The sequence below is a fragment of the Juglans microcarpa x Juglans regia genome, chromosome 4S (assembly GCF_004785595.1).
Source record: "Juglans microcarpa x Juglans regia isolate MS1-56 chromosome 4S, Jm3101_v1.0, whole genome shotgun sequence".
NCBI classification, from domain to species: Eukaryota; Viridiplantae; Streptophyta; class Magnoliopsida; order Fagales; family Juglandaceae; genus Juglans; species Juglans microcarpa x Juglans regia.
Window position 1 is genome coordinate 3,925,678 of NC_054601.1, and position 24,714 is coordinate 3,950,391.

Sequence of the window (24,714 nt, forward strand, 5' to 3'; positions counted from 1 at the left end):
TTACTTGGTTATTTAGAGTGCATGGAGTTTCGTGTGAATCATGTTTATCATGAAGGAAATGATGTGGTTGATTTTCTTGCCAAGAGAGGCGCAGGGGATTCTGATATGGATTGGTACAATGATAGTGATCATCTGCCTAACCAGTTATGAGGCATTCTCAGAATGGATAGAATTGGTCTTCCTTATCTACTCATTTCGTAGCTTCTATCCCAGGTACGGGTTTTGGTTTCAGTTAGACTAACTTTCTATCATTATTTGCCTCTATGGTTTTTTCTTCTTGCAGGTTTTGGTTTTGTTTTGGTTTTTTGTCTTGGTTTTGTATTGGTTTTGTCTTTCCGAACATTTAGTTTGTAGCTTGTTGTTTGTTGATTTTGATGTCTGGGAGTTGAGTTTTTTTATCTTGCTTATTTGTACATCCCAGGCATCTAAAGTTTGTAACTACGATTTTCCTCCACCATAAGTGATGGCTATCAATAAAATTAGGATATCATTCTTTTAAAAAAAAAAAAAACATATATAAGAATTAAATAATATTATAACCAAGTGCTTGATATTTTACTTGATTGTCATTGTAATTCTAATCACTGCTCAAATTCAATTATTCATTAAGATAATTAAGGCCCTGTTTGGAACTTAGACGAATTGAGATTAACTCAGTTTGGTTTAATTTTAAGCTGAGTCTGACATTCAAACACCAAACTCTCAAATCACTAAACTCATCTCAACTCAAAACCTCTTTATACGTGGAACCCACAATCTTTTTTAACTCAATACCTCTTTATACGTAAAATCCACAACATTTTCAACTTCTCATAAATACATCTAATTTCATATTAGCATTCAAACATATCTAAATTCATCTTAGGTAGGCTCCACAAAACCCACTCCACCATTTCAACTCATTACTATTCATAAAGAACTCAACTCATCTTAACTCAGATCAACATCCAAACGGGACCTAATTCGTTTCAAACTCAAACAAACACCAAAAAACTAACTCAAGTATTACTCCGCGGCTTTGGTTTGATTTCTTTAGTGATAAAACTACTACTTACTTGAATCTGACCCATAATTTGTATTTTATTTCTATCTAAAGTCGAAAAAAAATAGAGATCAATATTGAATTTCGCTTTTTTTTTTCCTTGACCCATAATTATATATATGGGATGAATCACCAAGATGCTAAAATTTTCATGGTAAACAAATAAGTTTGAAGAAGGAAAATGAACTTGATCATGCCGGTGTTAGAAATTTAGAATGGATTTCGTTTGTAACACGATCAACCTAGTCCAACTCACCATTAATGCTGGTAGCGCTCCCGAATTTACTGAGCATTCTGCTGTTGACATCTTGACCAAGAAAGTGATAATATTGGCCACATACTTGTTGAAACCAAACACAGCGTCTAGTTTACGGTCGGTTAATGAATACACGCGCATAGGAGTCTTTGTATTCAAATCAAACGCTCAAAGAGTAGAATATTCTCCTCTCAAAAAAAAAAAAAAAAAGAGTAGAATATTCTAATATATTGTAATCTTGACTAATATATACGACAAAAGTAGTATTTACAAATTATAAGAAAATTATTTATTTGTAGCTAATTATTTTTAATAAAAATGACTATGTTTTGTTAAAATAAGTCTATTTTCATCGTAAATAATTATTTTCGTCACAAATAATTTGTTATAAATGATCGTTATTCATATAGTGAGCTAGATTTTTATTTTTATTCTTTGTAATAGTTTGAACTATTCTTTTTAAAGTATAATTCAGTATAATTTCGGCGTTTCTTAAACGATATAAATGATATGGTATTAATATTTGGTTTTACGTGGCCAGTCTGATCGATCCCAACGATCTGGTGCCATCAAAACCAATATTAAATTTATACGGTAGAGGTTTGGTCTACTTCTCGTTGTGATTCAATTCCTTGATCAATAAAAAACAAATCTTATAGAAGATACAAAGATGCGTGAATCTCATACAACCGACGTTCATTTTGCACTCTAGCGGGGGGAATTAGTCGTGTATTACACTCTTCGTTCTCCAAAAACTTTTTTGACATACTTCTAATTTGAAAAATGTATTCTTTTATTTATTTTCGATTTTGTTAACTCAATCATGCTTGTTACATAATACATTCAAAATACATAAAATTACTTAAAATGTGCTACATCATAACTAATTTATCTCCAAAATTCATTATAAGTCCTAATTTATTGATGGTTCGCAAGGTCTTTTGAATTAGATGACATAAGGCCTAATCTCTAAATGAAATAATCAAGTTCGAACCTCACCCTTGTATAAAAAACCGGGTTCAATATTTTAGATTTGGGACCTCAATTTTTCTTATTTTTCAAATTCTATGTGCTCGCTTTGGCCTTCTCTTTAGTTTCTAATCCATTTTCTACCTCTTATGCAATAAAAAAGAAAAAAACTCTTTTTCATACTTCTAGAAAACACCAAGTTGGACATTGACAATGCTTCCATATGTAACTTTAAAAATGCTGATTGCGGTAGCATTTTACGTTCTCATAATTGTTATATTATTATAGGTTTATCTTCTTTTTTTCTCTCTTTTGGGTACAGATACTAACACTTTTCTTAATTAATAAACTATATATGTTGGTTATATAACGTATATAAGAATTAAATAATATTAAAACCAATTAAGTGCTTGATATTTTACTTGATTGTAATTCTGATCACTGCTCAAATTCAATTGTTCATTAAGATAATTGTTTCAAACTCAAACAAACACAAAAAACTAAATTCAAGTAGTACCACTCCATCCGCTTTGGTTTGATTTCTTTAGTGATAAAACTACTACTTACTTGAATCTGACTCATTATTTGCATTTTATTTCTATCATTCTTTAGAGTAGAAGAAAAAGGAGATCAATATTGAATTTAGCTTCTTCTTTTTTTAAAAAAAATTCTGATCCATAATTATAGAGGATGAATCACCAAGATGCTAAAATTTTCAAACTTGCATGGTAAACCAATAAGTTTGAAGAAGGAAAATGAGCTTGATCATGCCGTTGTTAGAAATTATTTAGAATGGATTTCATTTTTAGAGCATCTTCATTGGTTTGGCCAAATGCATATTCAACATTTAGCCAATATCACACTTTTTTACATTTGTCTATTCCATTTAAATTCAATCTCTACATTGGATTAGTAATTCACTCTCTATATAATAATAAAATATTATTAAATCAATAATTATTTATTTAAGTTATTTGTATCACATTTTATAATTCTACCATTTTTATATTAATAATAATTACATTCTAATTAAATGAATATTAAAAAAATTATTTTTTCAAAAGTCATTTAATGCTAATAACAAAAAATATTTGATTAAATCCATCTAAATTTCTATCTAAATTTCTTAATTATAAACTAAATAGTATTTTTATTTAGAGTAAAAAATTAATATTTTAATATTTATTTAGAGTGAGAAATTAGTAATCAATCCAAAATACTTGACACGATCAACCTCGTCCAACTCACCATTCAAGATGCTGGTAACGCTCCCGAATTGACTGACCATTCTGCTGTTGACATCTTGACCAAGAAAGTGATAATATTGGCCACATACTTGTTGAAACTAAACACAGCCTCACAAATGTGATTTTTCTTTTTCTTTTTTTTTTTTTTACGAGGAAACATATAGGAACATGGTCTAGTTAATGGTCAGTTAATAAATACAGGAACATAATATTCTTTGTATAAAAATGATTATTTTTTGTTAAAATTAATCTGTTTTCGTTATAAATAATTCATCACAAATGATCATTTTTGTGAGCTAGATTCTTATTCTTATTCTTTATAATAGTTTGAACTACTATTTTTAAAGTATAATTCAGAATAATTTCGGCATTTCTAAGACGATATAAATGATATTAGAACGAATGGTATTGATTGGTTTTACGTGGGTCTGATCCCATCAAAACCAATATTAAATTTATACGATAGAGGTTTGGTCTACTTCTCGTTGAGATTCAATTCCTTCAATATAAACAAATCTTATAGAAGATACAAAGATATGTGAATCTCATACAAACGACGTTCATTTAATTTGCACTCTAGCGGGGGAAGTCGTATTGCCAAACAGTCAACGCTCAGCTAGGCCGTGGCTCCCATAATTGCTTGTAAAGAAGACTTCTGTCGGCAGCATTCTCATCTGTCCATTTTTTTTTTAGGCCAAACAACTTCTAGAATGTGCTTCCACTCAAAATTTCAAAGCAAAATACTAAAAAGTCGCACACTGAACAGAACTTCAGAATCCGGTATTTTAACTCTACAACCAAAAAATTTCATTTTTCAAAAGATCTAATGAGAAAATATAGCTATTAAATAAAGATTAATTCTCTATATAATTGTAAAGTATATAAATAATATGTAATTATTTTTAAAAAAAATAGAATTTATTATTAAAAAATTAATTTTTTTTCATGTGAGTCTCATATTTTATTATTTTTTTTAAATCGATTACACAATTATTATAAATATATTTTCTCTCAAAAATATGCAAATCAGCTTTAAGATCAGCACAAAACCAATGAAAAGTACTCATTTCTTCTTTCCGCTCTTGGCAGCATCTGAAGTCTTCTTCACCCCACGGATTTTCCTAGCCCTGTTCTTCGTTTCCTTCAGCAGCTTCCTTGGCATTTCTACCTTGGTATCAAGTCCTTTCCTGATGAGACTGTACTTGGGTTCATATTTTTTTGCATTCTCAACAGAATCATAAATCAACCCAAAACCAGTTGATTTTCCACCTCCAAAGTGAGTTCGAAACTTGAAAACAGATCGGGTTTTAGGTCTTTTACTTCGTACATCCTTGCCAGCTTCTCCTTTAGCTCAGTCTTGGAAACATTGGGCCTTCCTGGATGAAGGACATCGATGACGAATTGCTTTCGGGAGAGGAGCCTGTTGGTCATGAACTTCCTAGTTCTGATGGTTGCTGTCTTGTCCGCCATTTTGGTCGTTGAAGATCGGCGATCCGACTAGGGCGCAAGGGCTATAGAGGCACAAGCACGCGCACAGAGACAACGGACAGCTCAGAGCATTGTCATCTGTCCATAACTACAGCTAGAGCGCATCGATCAGACGATTTATTTCTGCAATCAGTAGCAAGCCTTAGCTCGATCGACAATGGCGTACCACCAGAAACACCTCCTCTCTTTCGTTGCCTTTCTCTTGCTGATCTTGAACCTCCATGTCGAGCACTCAATGGCAAAGGAGGTCGTACCAGTGGGCGTGGTTCTTGATTTGAACTCCACGGTGGGAGGAGTTGCAGAGCGTTGCATGTCCATGGCACTCTCCGATTTTTACGCTGTCAATGATGATTATAACACCAGGATCGCTCTTTTGACTAAGGATTCTGGGAATGATGTCATTGCCGCAGCATCTGCAGGTATATTAAATTAAAGTTCAACAATTAATATCGTGGGATCAATTATCAAGCATTATAAAGTTGTGAATTGTCCCTTTCTAGATGACAAAAAGAACTCCAAAAGTAAGGAAAATGAAAAGTTATAAAAAGTTGGCTACATCCAGCTTATTATAGCATGTTTGGACACCTGTATTTTCTTATAATTTTGTGAAAAATATTATAAAATTAAAAAATTATTTAAATGTAATTTTTAATATTATTTTTATTTTAAAAATTATATTGATTTTTATATTTAAATAATAATTAGGTAATAATCACATAAAAAAATTAAAATTTAAAATTTAAAAGTATTTGTGTTTGAGAATGAAATTATAAAAAAATTTAAAAATTTTGAGAATTCTCAATACCCAAACATGCCATTTTAGTCTTGCTACAGTTGAATCTCAAATTTGGGGAGCTACTCTATCAAGCTAAACCATTATTTTGAATGTATATATTTAGATATATTTGTTATTCCTACTCTTTCTTCAAAACTAGAAACAATATCATAAAAATCAAATTTTCTTATTTTTGTTAATGTGAGGCAGAATATATTAATCAAAATTATTTTTACTAAACATTTAACTAACTTTTATTAACAAACACATTTTCACAGTCCAAATAATACATAAATTATTTTATGAGAGAAGAACTGTTCTTATTTATACTACAGATGAATTTTTGGAAATTAAACAGTTAACAAATAGAGTTTTAAAAATATAATTAGTAAAAAGATTAAACAAAATAAATAATATTTTAATAGGGTACAAAAATAGAAAGAATAGGAAAGAATATAAAGAATATTTCAAAAGCATATTTCAAAATACCTGCATATCTTTCTTGTAAGATGCAAGTGTTTTGAAAACAAGAAGTATTATAGATATAAAGATATTATATAAAAGTAAATTTATAAATTGATATAATTTCATGTGATCTGTTAAATTTATTTTATAATAAAAGTAATTTGTCAATACGAGGTCTTGGTAAATCAAAGGGACAGTGATAGGCTAACAACTCATTCACAACTCATAGATAATTCTAAATATAATAATTATATTTAAAAACATCAAATCAAAAATAAAAATCAAAAGAAAATTTAAAATAATATTATTTTATTACATAGTTATATATGCAAGTTGTTAGAATACAATCGTCTTTGCTTTGTGCCATCTGTACCATCAAATCTTAACGATCCACATGATAATGACAAAGATCATGGATTATCCTTCTTGTTGTTGTACTTATTGAACTTCTTCAGTGAAATTTTATATCTTCTAATTAATCATTCACTATTTACTGAAATCCAGCACTGGATTTAATGAAGAATGAAGAAGTGCACGCCATCATAGGACCTCAAAGGTCAGCACAAGCTAAGTTCGTTATTGAACTTGGACGAAAAGCTCAGGTTCCCATCATTTCCTTCTCAGCCACAAGCCCCTCTCTTTCGCCTACTCAAAACCCCTTTTTCATACGCACGGCACTAGATGATTCCGCTGAGGTGAAAGCCATAGCAGCCATTGTTAAGGCCTACGGTTGGCGGGAAATTGTCCTTATTTATGAAGACACAGATTATGGAAATGGTTTAATTCCATACTTGATGGATGCTTTTGAAGAGATTGAAACTCGAATGCCTTACAGAAGTGCAATTCCTCCATTTTCCAATAATAGTGAAATCGCTAAGGAGATTAAAAAGTTGAATGAAACTAATGCTAGGATATTCCTTGTGCACATGACTGCTTCACTTGGCTCGAAGCTCTTTGTACTTGCAAATAATGCAGGAATGATGAGGGAAGGGTATGCATGGATTATCACAGCAGGGCTATCAGCTTTGGTTGATCCTTTGGGCCCAAAGGTAAAGGAGTCGATGCAAGGTGTGCTGGGATTGCGACCATACATACCCAGATCAAAACAGTTGGAAGACTTCAAAAGAAGATGGAAAGGAATTCATTTAACCTCAAGCAAACCAAACGTTAAGATTACTGGGTTAAACCTCTTTGGATTATGGGCATATGATACAGCTTGGGCTTTGGCTATGGCAGTAGAGAAGGCTGGCATAATGCATTCTGGATTCTTAAAGAAAAATGCTAGCAAAAGTAACGTGGATCTTGCAGCTCTAGGAATTTCTGAAACGGGTCAAACACTTCTTGATACGATTCTAACTACTGAGTTTCAAGGCCTGAGCGGGAGATTTCATTTGATTAAAGGACAGTTGGAACCTTCAGCCTTTGAAATACTCAATGTGATTGGAAAAACAGAGAGAATTATTGGATACTGGACCAGACAGAGAGGACTTTCACAAGAATTAGACGACAATAATGAAGTAGCATACTCAATTTCAAAGGACAAACTTAAGCAACCAATCTGGCCAGGTGACAGAACAGAGCAGCCACCAAAGTTGAGGATTGGGGTTCCGGTGAAACAAGGTTTTATAGAATTTCTGAAAGTGGAATGGGATCCTCATACTGGCAAGCCTATCATATCAGGGTTCTCCCATGATGTGTTTCTTGCTGTACTCAAGGCATTACCATTCCCCCTTCCTTATGAGTTTATTCCCTTCATGAATAAAGATAGGCAGAGTGCTGGAACATACGATGAACTTACTTACCAAATCAAACTTCAGGTGATTTTTGAGCCTATGGATTTGTGTTAACTTATAAAAACCTGTTTTTTTCAATACATTGAAAGCAATATACTCCCTTTCCCCGCATGAATGGTGGGGATATCATCGTCATGTGAGAGGGAGAATATTTCTCCCAAGGTTATGATTAAGAACTTGGTAAAGCACTTGAAGAAAGTTTTTGTTGTTTTTCTTTTCAATTTCATGGATTAACAACCATGCATATTTTTCTCTAAATGCAGAAGTATGATGCTGTGGTGGGAGATACAACAATTGTTGCTAATCGCTCATTATATGTTGATTTCACTTTGCCTTACTCAGAATCGGGCGTGTCAATGGTGGTTCTGGTGAACGATGAAGAGAAGAACAACTTTTGGATTTTCTTAAAGCCACTAAGCTTGGATCTGTGGTTAACAACAGGTGCAGCATTTGTCATTACAGGTGTAGTGATTTGGGTTCTTGAACACCGAATAAACAGTGAGTTCAGAGGCCCGAGAGTTCAACAACTTGGCACGATTTTCGGGTTCTCCTTCTCAACATTAGTGTTTGCTCACAGTAAATATCCTTTAAACTCATAAAAATATTTCCTTTCCTTTCCCTCCCCCCCAAGTTTAACATACTTGATTGTGTATATTGATATCGATATATATAATGGATCCAGGTGAGAAAGTGCTAAACAATTGGTCAAGATTCGTGATGGTCATTTGGTTTTTTGTGGTACTCATCCTCACACAAAGTTATACTGCAAGTTTAGCCTCAATGTTAACTGTACAAAGATTGCAGCCTACCTTCATTGACGTAAAAGAGATAAAAAATAATAGTTATTTTGTTGGGTATCAAAATAATTCCTATGTTGAAGGGCTTCTAATAAAACAGTTGAAATTCGATCGGTCCAAGTTGAAGCCTTTTAGCACCTATGAGGAGTATCATGAAGCATTGTCAAAAGGAACCCAAAAAGGTGGGGTTGCAGCTGTCTTTGATGAAATTCCTTACATTAAGCTCTTCCTTGCAAAGTACTGCTCCAGGTATACTATGGTTGGTCCGATCTATAAGTCTGATGGATTTGGCTTTGTGAGTCTCTCTCTCTCTCTCTCTCAAGTTTATTATGATTATGAGTACTGCCTCTCAAGTGTCGTTACTATAGTGTAACTCTTGGTGATTCCCTCTATGTTACATAAATCTGTAGCAAACATAAAAAATAGATATCATTCCCATTATAACTGTCATTTTGTCTATAGTTTTACTTATTTCTTTTAAAAGGTGTAGTCTTTCTCGTGTGTTTCTTCAGGCCTTCCCTCTAGGATCTCCATTAGTCCCATACATTTCAAGGGCAATCTTGAATGTCACTCAAGACACAAACAAATTGGGAGCAATTGAGCGGACCTACTTTTCAAGTCGTGGTAGTACTAATTGTGAAGATCCAAGCGCCTCAATCTCATCAAATATTCCTAGTCTCAGTCTGCACAGCTTCGGCGGCCTCTTCATCATCACCGGAACCGTTTCCTTGATCTCACTCTTGGTTTGCTTCTTCAAGTTCTTTAGCTCACATTGGCCAACTTTGAGCAACAGCAATCCTGAGAGCTCCTTTTGGTCCAAGTTGATTGAAATGGCAAAGCATTTTGACCAGAGAGATTCTTTCATAGAATCTTTTAGATCTACTTAATAATAAAAGTAACTTTACAATCTGACGTACCATATCAAGCCACATCAGTTTGTAAGTTTACTTTTGTATAATCTTTTTGTTGTTAAAATATTTTTCTTAATTATATGGAAGTACTTCTTTCCCCTTTCTGATAAAATCTTCAGGCAAAATATATACCGCATCAATTTATAGTATAGATGGTTTATATGCCATCAATAACATACCATTAATGCGGTAAAATAATTAATCAGAATTTTTTTAATTAATCAGATACTATCTGCTCATTGACATGTAATCATCACGATATTAGAAACAAAATGGGTATATAAAATTGGATAATGACAGGATTACTATCCATTTACTACTCTTTTTGTATTTGATTTTTTTTATTATTATTATTTTTACTTAATAGTGAAGGAAGTGACTATTAGCAAAGTTATATATTTGGATAGTGATAGGATTACTACCTTCTTACTATCTATTTACTACTTATAGTGTATTTGAAGTTTTTTTTTTTTTTATCATTTTCTTTCAAGTATTTTTTTAAAAGTATATATTTTTACTTTATCTAATCGAGGATCCACAGATGAAATCTAATACCGTTCTGTATTATCAATGTCGTCGTATTGAGGGAAAGATTTGGCATTAAGTCATTGGAGCAGATTATCAAGTTGTGCTTGCAGATCCTGTATAGACGCCATATTGATGATGCTTTCTATGTCTTCAGCAGAATATTCTGCTTTTAGCAAGGATTGTACTTGTACATGGGCTTCCACAATGTTTGTCCTGCATCACCCAAATAGGGGAAAAAAAAACCATACATCACCCAAATAGGGGAAAAAAAAACCATAGTGCTCTAGATTATAAAAAACTCCTGTTCTCCTCCCACTTATCTAAAAATAATATATTCTTTAATTTGAATTTTTTGCAAGAATAAGAAAAAAACAGCATAAATCATAACGAACAGACTCACAGACACAGATTTGGATGATCATTAAGTTGACAATTATGTCATGTGATAACTTACTTGATTGGTTTGTAAAGGATTGTTCGGGTTGACAGATTCTGCAGATAAAGCTTCATCTTTGCCATTACCGTTGGAAACTCTTGTTGAATAGCAGCACCTACCTGTTCGAAAGTGTTAAATTAACATTAAAAAACCTCAAACTGGGTTAAGATGATACTTTTATATGAGATTTATCATGTATGTGTACATGTTGGAAAAGAATTTTTCATGCAGCATGCCAGCACCCTCGTGTTTAATATAATTCCCATTTGCAAAGTGAAAATGAGGAAAATGTTTTGGTTTTTTTTTTTTTTTTTTTTTTTTTTTTTTTTTTTTTTTTTTTTTTACTGTGAAAGAGGACGACTCCATAATTTATTTAAAAACCCCTGCTTGTAGCCAAGGAATGAGGAAATTGTTCTAAAGAATGTTCCTCATTCAGAAAGTGCTTCGCATTACTATTGATCGAGCTATTATAAAATCAATAAAAAGTGCGTGACATACCTTCTGAACGAGTTCAGCCACCTTATCTGGAGTAGCAAATGTTTGATCCTTAAGTGGTTTGGCCATAACTGACTTTAGCTTTTCATTTGGATTGCTAGAGGATTGTGCAAATTTGACAGCTGTCACCTACAAAAACAAAATGGAAAAATGTACACTATAGTTTTTTTTTTTTTTTGCAAGAGAGACTTTCTAGTTATTCTAAAAAGACAATAAGCCCCTCATTAAAATTCCATGAAACTAAACTTTGACATGCATAAATGAGAATATTTAAACCTTTGTCGATTACTAGTTATCATGGCTAGGCAGTCCACATATAAAAAGGTATTGCGAAAACTTTGTGCAAGTCTACAACTACTGCCACACAAAGGTATTGTAAAACTCACTCCATCATAGTGGAGTTCTCATTATTTTCGCACATTTGAGTGAGCCAAGTTTCCCACCTAGTAAAGTTGCATTGTCAAAAGGGGAATGGTCTCTTGATAAGTATTGCCCCATTCCTGTGGAGTTTATTTTCACACATAAGCGAGCCAAATTTCCCACCAAAAGTCATCTTAAGAGAGACAAAAAAGAAAAAAGATATCTCTGATTCAAGAGAACTAAGCCATAAATTTTCTCATGTCTGTCCCAGGAATTTTCTAAGTCACATCAGGTTATTTATTTATTTATTTGCTTATTTTTTAAGAAGTGCACATTAAATGGACTGGACCTTCTCCCATATCAACTATTACTTTGATTTTTCTACTACCTCCATACTTAAGACCCAGGGTCTGGTCTCTCAATCTGCCAACTAAAAGTTTCTAGCATGGTATTCTGAAGCAAGTCTAACAACAAAACTAATGTAGAAATAAACAAACCTTGGTAACAAAAGAAAGCATAGGATCCACAATTAGCTTAGTAACTGACATAATGAACTCCTCACAAGTGGCTTTCAGGCTTTTCTCAAGTTCCTTCAAAAAAATCGATTACCAAAGTAAGGGAAATAGCAGTAGATACAAAGATATATTGCTAACAAAAAATATCACAGTATTGACAGAATTTGAAACCAAACTGACAGCTAGTCATCCTCAAAACTTCAGTTATTGTCAAAAATCAATACTTTGAGTAGTCAGGATCATAACTGGGAGAGTAACAAAGCAAAAGCCATGGTCTATGTAGAAATTACAACTTGGTAGTTGCACATTTAATATCCGCAGCACATAAGAGATACTGTGTGATAAACAAAAGATGCACAAATTAATGACATCAACAGCTTTCAGTAACAGGACCTTTCATAAAAATCATGGCAGTACCACCATCAATTCTAATAGCATAATAATTTTTTTTATATGTGAAAAAAGATTTATTGAATCAAGTGAATAGGCATACCCCAAGTACAAAAGAAATATATATTTTTTTTTATAAGTAATAAGTTATTTTGTTGATATAAAGGTAGGCATAGCCCAAGTACACTAGAAATATACATGTGAAACCTATTTAAGAACTAGAAATAGTTACAAGGAAATCATGGAAGCTGAGACCATTCAAATCAAGAGCAATGGCCCACAAAAACAAAGTCTTCCAGAAAAAACTCCTAAACTCTTCCAAGGAGTGTTCATGATCCTCAAAAAGTCTCTTGTTTCTTTCATTCCAAATACACCAGAGAATACATATAGGGACCATCTTCCACACGGCTGCAATATGTGGTGTCCTTGTGATCCCTCTCCAACTTGCTAAAAGTTCAAACACCCTACCCGACATCACCCATGCTATACCCATCCTGCTTAGAAAGTAAGTCCAGATACCTCGAGCAAACTCACAATGTAAAAGTATAAGGTTCGTTGTTTCACCACTATTTCTGCACAAACAGCACCAGTCCATAATATTAAGGCCACGTCTTCTAAGATTATCAATGGTCATAATCTTCCCTAGAGCTGCTATCCAGACAAAAAAGATTATCTATAAATCCCAAAATGCCTTTGTAAAAGGGAGGCAAATTTTGGACTCCGTTCTTATAACTAATGAATGCTTGGATAGTAGGATCAAGTCGGGAGTTCCAGGTATTTTATGCAAACTCGATATGGAGAAGGCATATGATTACGTTAACTGGGATTTTCTGATATATATGTTGAGAAGATGTGGGTTTGGGGAAAATTGGAGGAAGTGGATGAGCTATTGTGTGTCAACGGCTACCTTCTCGATTCTGGTAAATGGTGATCCAGTGGGCTTCTTTAATAGCCCGCGGGGTCTACGACAAGGTGACCCATTTTCACCCCTTTTATTTGTCCTAGTAATGGAGGCTCTAAGGTACGTTTGGTTATCAAACCCATCTCAACTCATCATTACAACTTTTTCAAATTCGAACACAAAATATAATAAATAATTCAATTTTTTCAAATTCTAAAATAATAATAATATTAAAAAATAATATTCTAACAATATTTTATCATCTCAACTCAACTCAGTTCAACATCCAAACGCAGCCTAAGTCGAATGGTATCGGCAGCAGTAGAGGGAGGATTTTTTTCAGGTTTCTCAGTGGGAGATATCCACGGCTCCACCATTATTTCTCCTCTTTTGTTTGCAGATGACACTTTACTATTTTGTGAGGCAAATGCAGGGCATATCAAATCTTTGAAGGCCATTTTACTTTGTTTTGAAGCAGTATCCGGGTTGAAGATTAATGTTGCTAAGACGGAGATGGTTGCGGTTAGCGATGTAAGCAATATTAGAGGGTTGGCGAATATTTTGGGATGTGGGGTTTCTTCGTTGCCATTGAAGTACCTTGGTCTTCCGTTGGGGGCTTATTTCAAAGCTAAGACAATTTAGGAGGTGGTGTTGGAAAAATTTAAGCGTAGGTTGGCCAGGTGGGAAAGGTTGTATCTTTCTAAAGGGGGGCAGATCACACTTATCAAGAGTACCTTATCCAACCTCCCCACATATTACTTATCTTTATTTCCCCTCCCCGCTAGTATTGCATCTAGAATAGATAGAGAAGCTCCAACGTGAATTTTTGTAGAGTGGGCTAGGAGATGAGTTTAAATTTCACTTAGTAGGGTAGGAAAAGGTATGTTCTCCTTTGAGAGATGGTGGATTGGGGGTCCGAATGTGAGGGTGTTCAATAAGGCATTATTAGGAAAATGGTTGTGGCGTTATAACCTGAGAGGGGAGCTTTATGGAAAGAGGTGATTGACATGAAGTATGGAAGTGAAAGGGGGGGTTGGTGTTCTAAAGAGGGTAGGGGGACATATGGAGTGGGGCTATGGAAGTATATACGGAAAGGTTGGTGCTCTTTTGCTAGTAATATTCGGCTGCGTTTGGGGAATGGTAGTAGGATCAGCTTTTGGCAAGACATGTGGGTGGGAGACACAGCCTTGAATGATGCTTATCCCACGATTTTCAGAATTGCACGGGAAAAAGAAGCTATGGTGGCTGACTTGGGGGTAATTAATCAAGGTTCACAGGAGTGGAACATCAACCTTACTCGAGATGCACATGATTGGTAAGTGACTGTTCTGGTGGAATTTCTAAACTTGCTGTACAACACTTCTACTGCTACCACAATGGAAGATATGATGGAATGGCGACCCTCTAGGAAAGGGAAATTTTCGGAAGAGAACACCTAGTTAATTCTAATAGGAAAATAATTAAATGCTCAAAGGGAAAGATATAGTGAAATTTGCATATAAAACTTAAATTCCAGAATTGACTTCACTAGAACATAAGTTATATCCCTTCATTTGGGGTACACTTACTCTTTTCAATAACCTTTTATAAGCAAACAATCTATTCTCTTGCTTTCGAAATACAACACAGGCAACCTCAAAAACATTGCAGTGTAGTCAAGTCAACTAAGGAGTATCCAGTACAACTCATATAAAGGTCGTGTCGTAATACGACAAAACTCACAAACCTTCCTTGCATCTACTTGACTTTCCAAAAGTCTGGGAGACAAGGTCCTTGCCAATGAAGTTGATCTTGACCAGTCAAATAGTGATGCTTGGCCTCTAAGAATACGTCTTAAAGGTTCCTGACAGTGGAATCAACCAAAATGGGGATTCCATTAAGGAGGTAGATAATAGATATTCTCTAATTAGAAAAAAAAAATGTTAAAATAACAAACCTAAATGGTTCCTTTATATCTGATCTTAATGCACCACATTTCAGAAAATAGTCCAAGACACTTTGAATGACTATTATCTAATGATTTCTACGTTCTACCTTTTCCTGCTGACGTACAAGCTTACAACTTAACAATTTTTTCCATTTTAATTCAAAAATTATTTTAGAATCAATGAAATGGATGGCAGCACCATACTGGCTAGTACAGCCTTTTGTTTGACCTTTCCAATGTAGAAAGTACCCAAAAATTGTACAAGCCAAACAAAATGAAGAGAATCCAGATCACATGCAAGGTTCTGTCTGAATAGAACTAAGTAGTAGAATCCTTTTGCTACAATGCAGAAGAGCATGATTTCCTTGAGATGGAAAAATGGAGAAATGGAAAAATATGCAGTTAACAAAAGCAGTGCTTGAGCACGTGACTTACTTGCATGCAGAAGCAAGAAACATTAATAATCGTCAGCACTCGAGATACTTACCAGCAAATGAGAGAAATCAAGTTCCTTGTGTGTTACTGAAAATTCGATATCAAAAGGTGCAATCTGGAAGATGAAAATTTAGTATTGATAATTAAATAATATTGTCTAGTAGAATAACAACCAGGGGTAAATTGGAGAGAAAAGAGATATCACCTGCTCCCTTAAAACAAGAAGATGTTTTACGAGGAAGAGCTGGCCATCCATTGGGGTTGATCTCTTTAAAACGAGTTTGCTTGCTTTCTGTAGCAGATAGAAGGAAGCACCAATTACAAAACAACACATAGCAAACTGCTACATGTAAAATGTGGTTGCTTGTTGACATGCTTGAATGGGAACCATAAAGAGTAGGCCAAAATATGAAGGCCATAAACCCTCCTCTCCGAAGAAGATGATAACATAGTGACATAAAAACAATCACAACTTCCCCCGATAGGGATAATATCACAATGTGTCACACAGTATCAATGCACAAAGTAGCGCATTCTACTAAATAAATAATTATTTCTTTAACATACTCACTTGGATAGACATCGAGCAAACTTCTACAGCTTCCTGATAAAAGTATCAAACCACCAAACTTCCAAAAATAAGCAAGAAAGAGAATTTAAAAAATAAATAGCATAACAAATTGATAATCCAGAGATGAAAATACCTGTGCTAAACCAGTGAAAACTCCAGGTTCTAAGCGGCGATACAACTTTGAAAGCAACGATAAAGTTTTCTCAAGTGGTGGATACCAAGTTTTAAATACATCTGGGCTTTCCTCAGCCTACATATTCATAAGCAAGCATAAATAAATATATGAGATTTTTACTCAAGGATTTATGCTTTATTTCAGGGAGTCAACAAGTGAATATATGATATATACATCTGTGAAGGTTGTCAGCAGATATCTGGTTCAGTTATCTCATGCTGTATTTCTTGATTACGTGAAGAAACCATCTCACATGTCATATATATATGTGTGTGTGTGTGTGTGTGTGTGTGCATGTGTCTACAGATAGGTTGTCAGCATGCCATAATACATCCGTACATTCTGCTCAAGGGCATTGAAGAATAAATAAATGAATTGTAAAATTTTGAAATTAGATCCTCCATATTAGCAAAAGACACTTTGATGCAGGACAACTGAAGCTGCATGAACAAATCTTTACTAAGCGACATAAATTGTAAAGTCATACTTCTTTATATAAGCTAAAGAAAGAAGAAGTGTGAGGCACATTACAGCAGTAGTCCCCGTTTCATTCTCAACAGATTGTTCCAGCTTTGCAGGGTAATCCAAGTCTCCATCAGAAGGCAAATAGTTCGCTATCTACATAAGAAGCAAGCAAAAGCTTCAAAACAAAATCCACATAGTTGAAAGAAATGGTTTTCCTCAAATAGTTAGGACAGAGAAAGAGAGACTATCACAGAGCCCCAGAGGAAGAAAATAGGAATCCATTGTCCAAATCTTGGGCATTATAAAATTCACCAAAATATGCAAGTCACAAACATAGAGTGACATAAATAGGCAACTCCAGAAGGGTAATACTAATCATTCTAATCACTGCACAAGCACATTTATGGTTTCTAAGCATAAAAGTTTGCAAACTTATTCGTGCATAGTTGCACGGCATTCAGATGCTAGTTGCAATCAATCACTCAATCCAGAGTCAGAATTTTTCCCATGCAGAAAAGTGAGGAAAAACGGATGTTCTAAAAAATTATCATAGAGATCAATTTAGCATTTGATTTGCCATGATGATTTAATATGTACATGATCATATAGGAAGGAATTTAGTTTTCCATTTCCATTTATTTCCCCTCCGATAGCTGAAAGATTTAGTGCCTAAAAAATGGAACCAACATCTGCGACCATCTTCATATTTGATTAAATAAAAAGAGTAGTTGTTAAAGTACAACGTCATTGTAGAAGAAAATCAATGCTGTCTCTGACTAAAGAAGTGAGACAATTTAATGTACTAAAGTCAAGTCAGCAAGCTTTCAGAGCTAGTCAGCAAGGAATATCTTGCAAAATGGCAGGCATATACACAGCATAATTAATATGAGCAGTGGCTCCAGAACTAAACATACCTCATCACGAATATGTGTTCGAACACGAAAAGTCAACCTCTCATGAACATCTGCTAGAATTCTTTGTAAGGTAGGGCGCAGCACAGCTAACAGTTCACCCCGCCTATTTAGCTGATCTCCTAAGACTTCAGCTTTGAGGATATCAACAAGTTCACACAGAAAATCGATATTTGTTTCATGAATAAGTTTTGGGCAGAGTATATCATACAAATATGTAGACCTGCAAGATAAGTTCTCACTGTCATAATTATATGAGCTTATAAAAAAGAATCTATATGACCTTATAATGAGAATAAACAATGAAACATTGGTTGAATGAATTGTACATTCCTACCTCTAATACCAAGAAAACCAATCGTTTATTCCAAATAAGTGGGTCTAAATCGAGAAAAAGAAAAGCCAAAAATATAATGAATAAAAAAATGTCCAACTGACAGTCTGCCTTACACACTCATAAAGAAGCTTCTAATTTTCCCCAGAAGAATTCCTTTTGTCCCAGAAACATGTGAAAGGACAACCTTTTCCTAGAGTGATTTTAGCCCTGGTCGTGATCATATCATATCAGAGCTTAGCTCATCTTTGTTGCAAGAAAGCTTAGGGAATTTTTCTCATTTCCGTGGGACCAGGGCACCACTCCCACTCATTGCTATAGAGTTTAGCATAGGTAAAAACAGTAAACCTAAGCCACTTCATGTTAAACTCAAAAAAAAATTAAAAAGAAAAATCAGCTCCACAAGAACAGACTTGAAAACTCACAGGGGATCTTTTTTTTTTTTTTTGATTGGTACTCACAGGGGATCTATTAAGGGAGCCAAACTTGAAATGTCCTCAGAAGATGGGAAAAAATGATCAAAGAGTTGATGCTCAAGCTGACAGACCTGCAAATTATAATAATCAAAATGACCCACAGACAACAGAAGGGATATATAAAAGCAAACGGCTTCAAAATAAAATATTGAAATGTAGCATGGAACTCCAATCCAATTGTTAAGGACATGTTGCTGCACCCTTTTCGTGGGGATTGAGTTGAACCAGGTTCATCTAACCTGATGAAGGTAGAACCCTCGAAATTGTGCATGAGTCAAAGTTTTGGTTATTTCTTAATAAGTGCATACAGACAAGAAAGTCAAATGAGAACAGTCTTTCCATATAGCTTGGTCAAAAGTTGCAAAAACCAAATATTGCTAAGTTGTAGCTTTAGAAGAGTTCAATCAACTGTTTAGATAAATTCAAAATAGAGTATCAACAAATATGGCAATTACATTATTGCTAAATATGCAGCTACGGTAGAAAACTTGTTGCTATTCACCCATTTAAAATATGCAATTCCTCATACTTGCTTTAATCAACAAGGACATATGGGGCTGACTACAACCTCTATCTTCATCAATTCAGCAATTCATCAATGACTTTTATGCTGCTTTTCACAGCAATTAGCTTGTAATTAGGTTTTTCTCTTGTATACTTCCTGTGTACTTGGGCTTTGCCTAATTATGAGGATTAATAAATTCTTCTTACTTATCAAAAAATAAAAAATCAGCAATTCATCAAAATCAATCCTACCTGCATTAGATATGCACATCCAGATCTAGTTAATGATGGCAAGGCCTCTTTCTTTGCAAATTCAGATATCCGTTGATGCACAATGCCTCTTACCTGGATAGCATAAGATAAAAGAAACAAATGATTAAAACCACCTGACCAGCTAAATGAAATAATAATAAAAAATTGATGATATGACACCTCACCAAGGCAGGCCCTTTGGAACCCACACATGGGAGTGAACCCTGGTCCCCACCCATCAAAATAATGTAACAGAAAATCCAGGGAGGCTCCTAGTGTGGAATAGAACCCAAGATATCTAAGCCTACAACTCATCCCAAGCTTGCACTTTGACCATTAGGCTGCACCCGTAATGAAATAATAAATTTTATCTTCTGAAAAACCAATCATCAGCTCACCAAGGAAAGCCGCTGTTCACAATATAATCTGTGGCATTCTGCAAGAAGTTGAACATATTCTTTCCTAGATGATCTGCTTTCAATTCCCTCCAGCGCTGGCTTAAGCTGCAAAACAACAAATCTTAAGTTGCCACCACACAAATAAGATATAGAAAGGTCGAAGTTGTGGTACTCGTCCAATTCCCAAATCAAATGGATCCCAAAAGCGTTTAAAAGGATTTATGCTTTTTTAATTTCTAATTCCAACTCAAATATCTTTAGTGGGTAATCTGTAGATCTCCCATCCATATAACAGCCTTATTGTGAACCCAACGAAAATGGTTACCTCGCTCGCTGCTGCTTTGAAACGAACATTATAACAGATGCCTCTACACCTTCAGAAACAGCTGTTTTGCTGCTGCCACTAGATCGAATTGCTGTCTGGACCTGAAAAAGGAAATCACTACATGACTGAGGCCCGAGCCCTCCACTATCTTGCCCATGCATCTATATATATGTGTTATTGTGTGTGTGTGTGTGTATTTGTGGATGGGGTGTGAGTGAGCTTGACAAACATTCAAGTTCATACGCTCACTTCACCTGAGAAGAAGCACTTTTGAGGATAGAAAGTACAAGAGAGCGCATCATGCCCAGAGCTCGAGACTGTCAAACATGTAAATTTCTAGATAATTAGAAGTAAAACAAATCACACTGACAAACTCCACAGAATAGTAAAGGATGGAAAACTGTTGGCTTTCACTCAATCAATCACCTCACAAAATGTTAACGAGTCACTTGTGTACCTCAAGTTGTCGGAACTTGAGCAAGTAAACACTGGATTCTAAATACTCTGGATTACTTTCAACATACCTAAAATAGGCACAAAGCCCAATAATGATAAGCACACAATTCCTGGTTACCACAAATACCAACTCAACCCCAACAAAAAACTTGCAAGGTTTTTATTACTTTTAACAAAACTAAAATAGGCCCAAAGTTCAGTAAAGTGACAAGACCACAACTCCCTGTTACCAAAAATATCAATAATTCCCAGCACCAACAACAAACTTGCAAGGCTTTTAACTGAGTAATGCCAGAAACAGAAAGTTATAGAAAATCACTGCTTTAGAAAACCATCCACTTACAAATGCAGTCATCAAGCCGCTTGTGCAGTGGGACGAAGTTTTCATTTCCAACATTCATATTTGGAGAATAAAAATTGGAAGCAATCTGCAGTCATAAAATTAGATAAGCCATGATTTCCATGACATAATTCGAACTGCTATCTTAGGTACATAAATTTTATCTAATCACTTAAAAAAAATAGATAGGAAAGATTGTAAAATAACCCTATCTGAATAGTATGTAAGCTTATGGCTGTATAAATACAACTCATCCAACCATGAGGGCTGGAACCCGCAACCTCACCCACCAACCCTGATTTATGGAAAGTGGAGATGCATTTGCTTCAAAAACCACATGCAAAAAAGCATATAGGTGCAACTTAAAGTGACTATATTATTGTTAGAATCTGAGATCAAAAGTGCTTATAAAAAAAAAAATCAGAGATTAAATCTTCATGGACACCCCATAACTCCTTAGAAGAACCTGACCTCAAATGACATCATACTTCATCAATGTTGTATTTTGTTTGAATGAAAAGCCCCCTTCAACCCTTCTGTAATTTCTTTGCATATTACCTGTCCTGATTCTTACATAATTAATAAAGATGGTTCTTCCATAATCAATATTGCATTCACATAGCTCCCATACATCTTGGCACAAAAGCTACATAAATGACCCCCAAGTTTATTGATGACTCAAGAATCCCTAAGGGAGTACAGTTCTTTTGAACATTTTGGATGATTAGATAAGCTAGAGTGACTCTGGAAGAGGTTTCAACAAACAATCATGACTTAATAAGTAGACTGCTTGTTGCTACATATCAAAATAGTTTTTTATATGTAATTGTAATTTTTACTTATATTTTTTTGATAAGTAAACAATTATATTGATAAGAATAGGCATGGCCCAAGTACGCAAGAAAATACCAAAAGGCATAGCCCACATATTAAAATAATGTTCAAATCTTTCCATCACTTCATCAATATTTTTATATTTTAGGCCTTTTCAGTTGCATAATGTATAGTACTAGAATATTAATTAAAAGAATTGAAGCAAACAGAAAATATTTTTGTAAGATAGCATTCAAACCTTACATTCTCCAATTCATCAAAGTACTTGAGCCTACTACGAAGTGCTTCTACAAACTCAATCAGTCTTTGCTTCGCCATTACCTGCAAGATGAACAGTAAAGTGAGAATAAAATTGACTTTCAAACTTGCTCTTTTGCTACATAACTAATAAAGTAGTTTGTAAGATATGGCATAAATTACAAAGCCAGAATGACCATATCTCCAGCATAAGAGGACAGAACCAACAATACCAATACTACACATGAAAGGTATTGCCTAACATTAACCTTGTTTGTGCTTTTTGTCGAATAACCAGAGAGTGCAGCAGAGCTATTGAATTATATTCAACTAACTAATGAATTTCCTTTACGCCTTTTGACTCTGAAAAAATATCCTGCTCACTCTATCACGTCAAAATGAAGGCATATTTGAGTTTTTAGGACTTGATACCATAAAATTCGTGGATTATGGAGTGACATTGAGATTTACACCAGCCAACAGTGTACGTAAGTGAAACATCGAGAAAAAAAGGGTAGGAAAGGAGAGAAAAACACACCAGTCGATCACATGCATCATGAAGAGTTTTAGTCTTCGTAGCTGCAGCCTGATGCTGCAGCTGTAGCTCATCAAATAAGTCTAGGGTGTCATCCACCTGCACCAAAGGGAACTCATACATCTTAAAAATCCAAACAGGAACCCATTATATAATTAGAAAAAATACAGTGTGATGGAATCAATGAGATATGAACAAAATTAGTAGCCCCATAGACGTCAAAATAGCCATACCTGTTTAAGTAAACCATCACATGTCTGTATGCACTCTGTCAAAGTGTTTACATATTGTTGACATTTCTCATCTGTCTGAGGAAAGAAAAGAATGAGGTGCAATTAACAATTATTCACATATATGACAAAAACAAATATCTTACAATGAGAAATCACTTCTAACCTCTGACTTCATGGCTGCCTCAAGGCCGGTAAACCATTTGTAAAACTGCAGCATAAAGGAAAGGGCAGATAAAGCAAAGCAAAAGCTTCAGATCTTTTTCTTCTTTCAATGAACAGGCACAATCACATGGATTGATTTAAAATAAGTAAAATAGTTGTAGGTGTATCAGCGTCTTAAATTGATAGTACTGATGTCAAAAGCTCGTTTGGGAAAAACAGAGAGACAGAGAGAGAGAGAGAGCCAGAGAGAGAGGAAAAAGAAGAAAGGACCCCCCCCCCCCCCCCCCCCCCAAAAAAAAAAAAAGAAAAGAAAATCTAAACGAGTTACATATAAATGGGTGTGGCGTTGATCTTGGGCATCACACATGACAAAGGTCTTAATGAGAGAGTAATCGAGAATACCGTCCCAAGTAGAAGCGTGAGCTTAAGATGCAGACCGAAAAAAAATAAGGATAAGACATTACCTGGTTCGTATTGACCAAGAACGGTTGGATGGCAGGACCAGAATGTTGGAGAGAAGAGTCTTTAGCGGAAACAGAGATGGAGAAGGCATTATCCGGGTGGGAGACGTGGTCCAGTGGCAGATTGAGAGGAAAAGGCCGCTCCGCAACCGTATGAGACAGCGTTGGGATTGCCGCTTGTTGCTGCTCCGTTAGAGGAGCATTCTGCACCACCAGAGTTATAAGCAAACAGGAAAAAAAATCCAAACCAAAGGAAGCGTTTGGGAATCATTCACAAAAATTAGCAAAATTGAGATTCAAACATGTAGATCGTTAGACCAACAAAAGCTCCAAATTTTCCTAAATAGAGAAAAAGAAGAAATCTTCTGAACGCAGATTTTACCTGTTCCCAAGTAGAGGCGAAGTTGTAGCCTTTAGAAATGGCTCCCGATTTCTGAAGGGTGGGAGGGCTCGGCTTCGTGCTTGCCATTTGCTCACCCAGTCCTCGGCTTTCCGAGAGCGAGGACTCTAACGTTAGACGTTGGATTGCTTTAGCGGTAGAGGTGGCATCATACGGTTAATTATTGGGACTAAACGGGAGGATCTCAAACCGGAGGGGAGCCGCTTCCGACGCTTCAACGACATGTCGTTTAGGTACATCACCACGGGTGTTCTGTATCATTATTTTATGAAAAATCTATTTAATAAGCAAATGGGAGTTCATGAGAGGAAATGTAATTAAACCCTAAAGTAAAGACTGAAATAAATTTAAATATATATATATTATAAATCAAATGTAAAAGAATGTAAGGATTTACAATTATAAAATCAACAACACTGCTAAGGACAATCGGCGTGCGAAACTGTGAAAGAATCAGCTGACGTGGCTTTAAGAAAGTCAGATTGTAGAACAAGAAAGTCGTGATTCTGAAATATTGGGTCTGCGATGTTGGGTCAAATTTCAGAACTCCTATCCTCTGCTTTCAAAATAAGTATCGCGTCTAGTATGGAAGAAACTCAGATTGTTGCCCATAAAACTTGATTTATACTTCACACTCCCAACTCATATTCATCCCCTTTGATTTATACTTCGCTCCCAACTTAGCTTCTTCGTTTTTCTTGATGTTGTCATGGTAGTAATCAGATATTTAGAAAAAATATCACTCCCAACTATCTAATATTGTCCCGAGTGATTGTCGAGAAAAAGGGAAAAAATAGAAGAAAGAAAGAAAACAACAGAAATCGAATCTCAAAATTATTTTTGTTCCACATTGAAGTTAACAAACACCTTTACTAATTAAAAGCATGGTTCCACCATCAAACTTCATTGCAACAG

At 34.9% G+C, this 24,714-nt stretch overlaps 2 protein-coding genes, 1 long non-coding RNA gene and 1 pseudogene across 3 annotated transcripts; 2 read left to right on the forward strand and 2 right to left on the reverse strand.

Moving 5' to 3' along the window:
• Nucleotides 1-4,538: 4,538 nt before the first annotated feature.
• LOC121263177 lies at nt 4,539-5,091 on the reverse strand (annotated as a pseudogene).
• On the forward strand, nt 5,089-9,719 carry LOC121262725 (glutamate receptor 2.8-like). Its single transcript, XM_041165315.1, has 5 exons — nt 5,089-5,421; nt 6,747-8,059; nt 8,299-8,611; nt 8,718-9,127; nt 9,345-9,719. The coding sequence occupies exons 1-5, from the start codon at nt 5,160-5,162 to the stop codon at nt 9,717-9,719; spliced, it is 2,673 nt and encodes an 890-aa protein (XP_041021249.1). The 5' UTR covers nt 5,089-5,159.
• A 3,556-nt stretch (nt 9,720-13,275) lies between these two features.
• LOC121263242 lies at nt 13,276-14,167 on the forward strand. The gene is made up of 2 exons (XR_005940215.1): nt 13,276-13,488; nt 13,671-14,167. It is a non-coding gene; the product is annotated as an uncharacterized LOC121263242 (long non-coding RNA).
• A 675-nt stretch (nt 14,168-14,842) lies between these two features.
• Nucleotides 14,843-23,940, reverse strand: LOC121263216 (conserved oligomeric Golgi complex subunit 3-like). Its single transcript, XM_041166047.1, is given in 19 exon segments — nt 14,843-15,211; nt 15,783-15,845; nt 15,936-16,022; nt 16,302-16,334; nt 16,435-16,551; nt 17,008-17,094; nt 17,856-18,075; nt 18,648-18,733; nt 19,419-19,511; nt 19,817-19,915; nt 20,142-20,170; nt 20,173-20,242; nt 20,396-20,458; nt 20,599-20,665; nt 20,937-21,025; nt 22,015-22,092; nt 22,547-22,642; nt 23,403-23,603; nt 23,782-23,940. Coding segments are annotated over 19 exon segments (1,848 nt in total). The 5' UTR covers nt 23,869-23,940; the 3' UTR covers nt 14,843-15,028.
• Nucleotides 23,941-24,714: the final 774 nt, after the last annotated feature.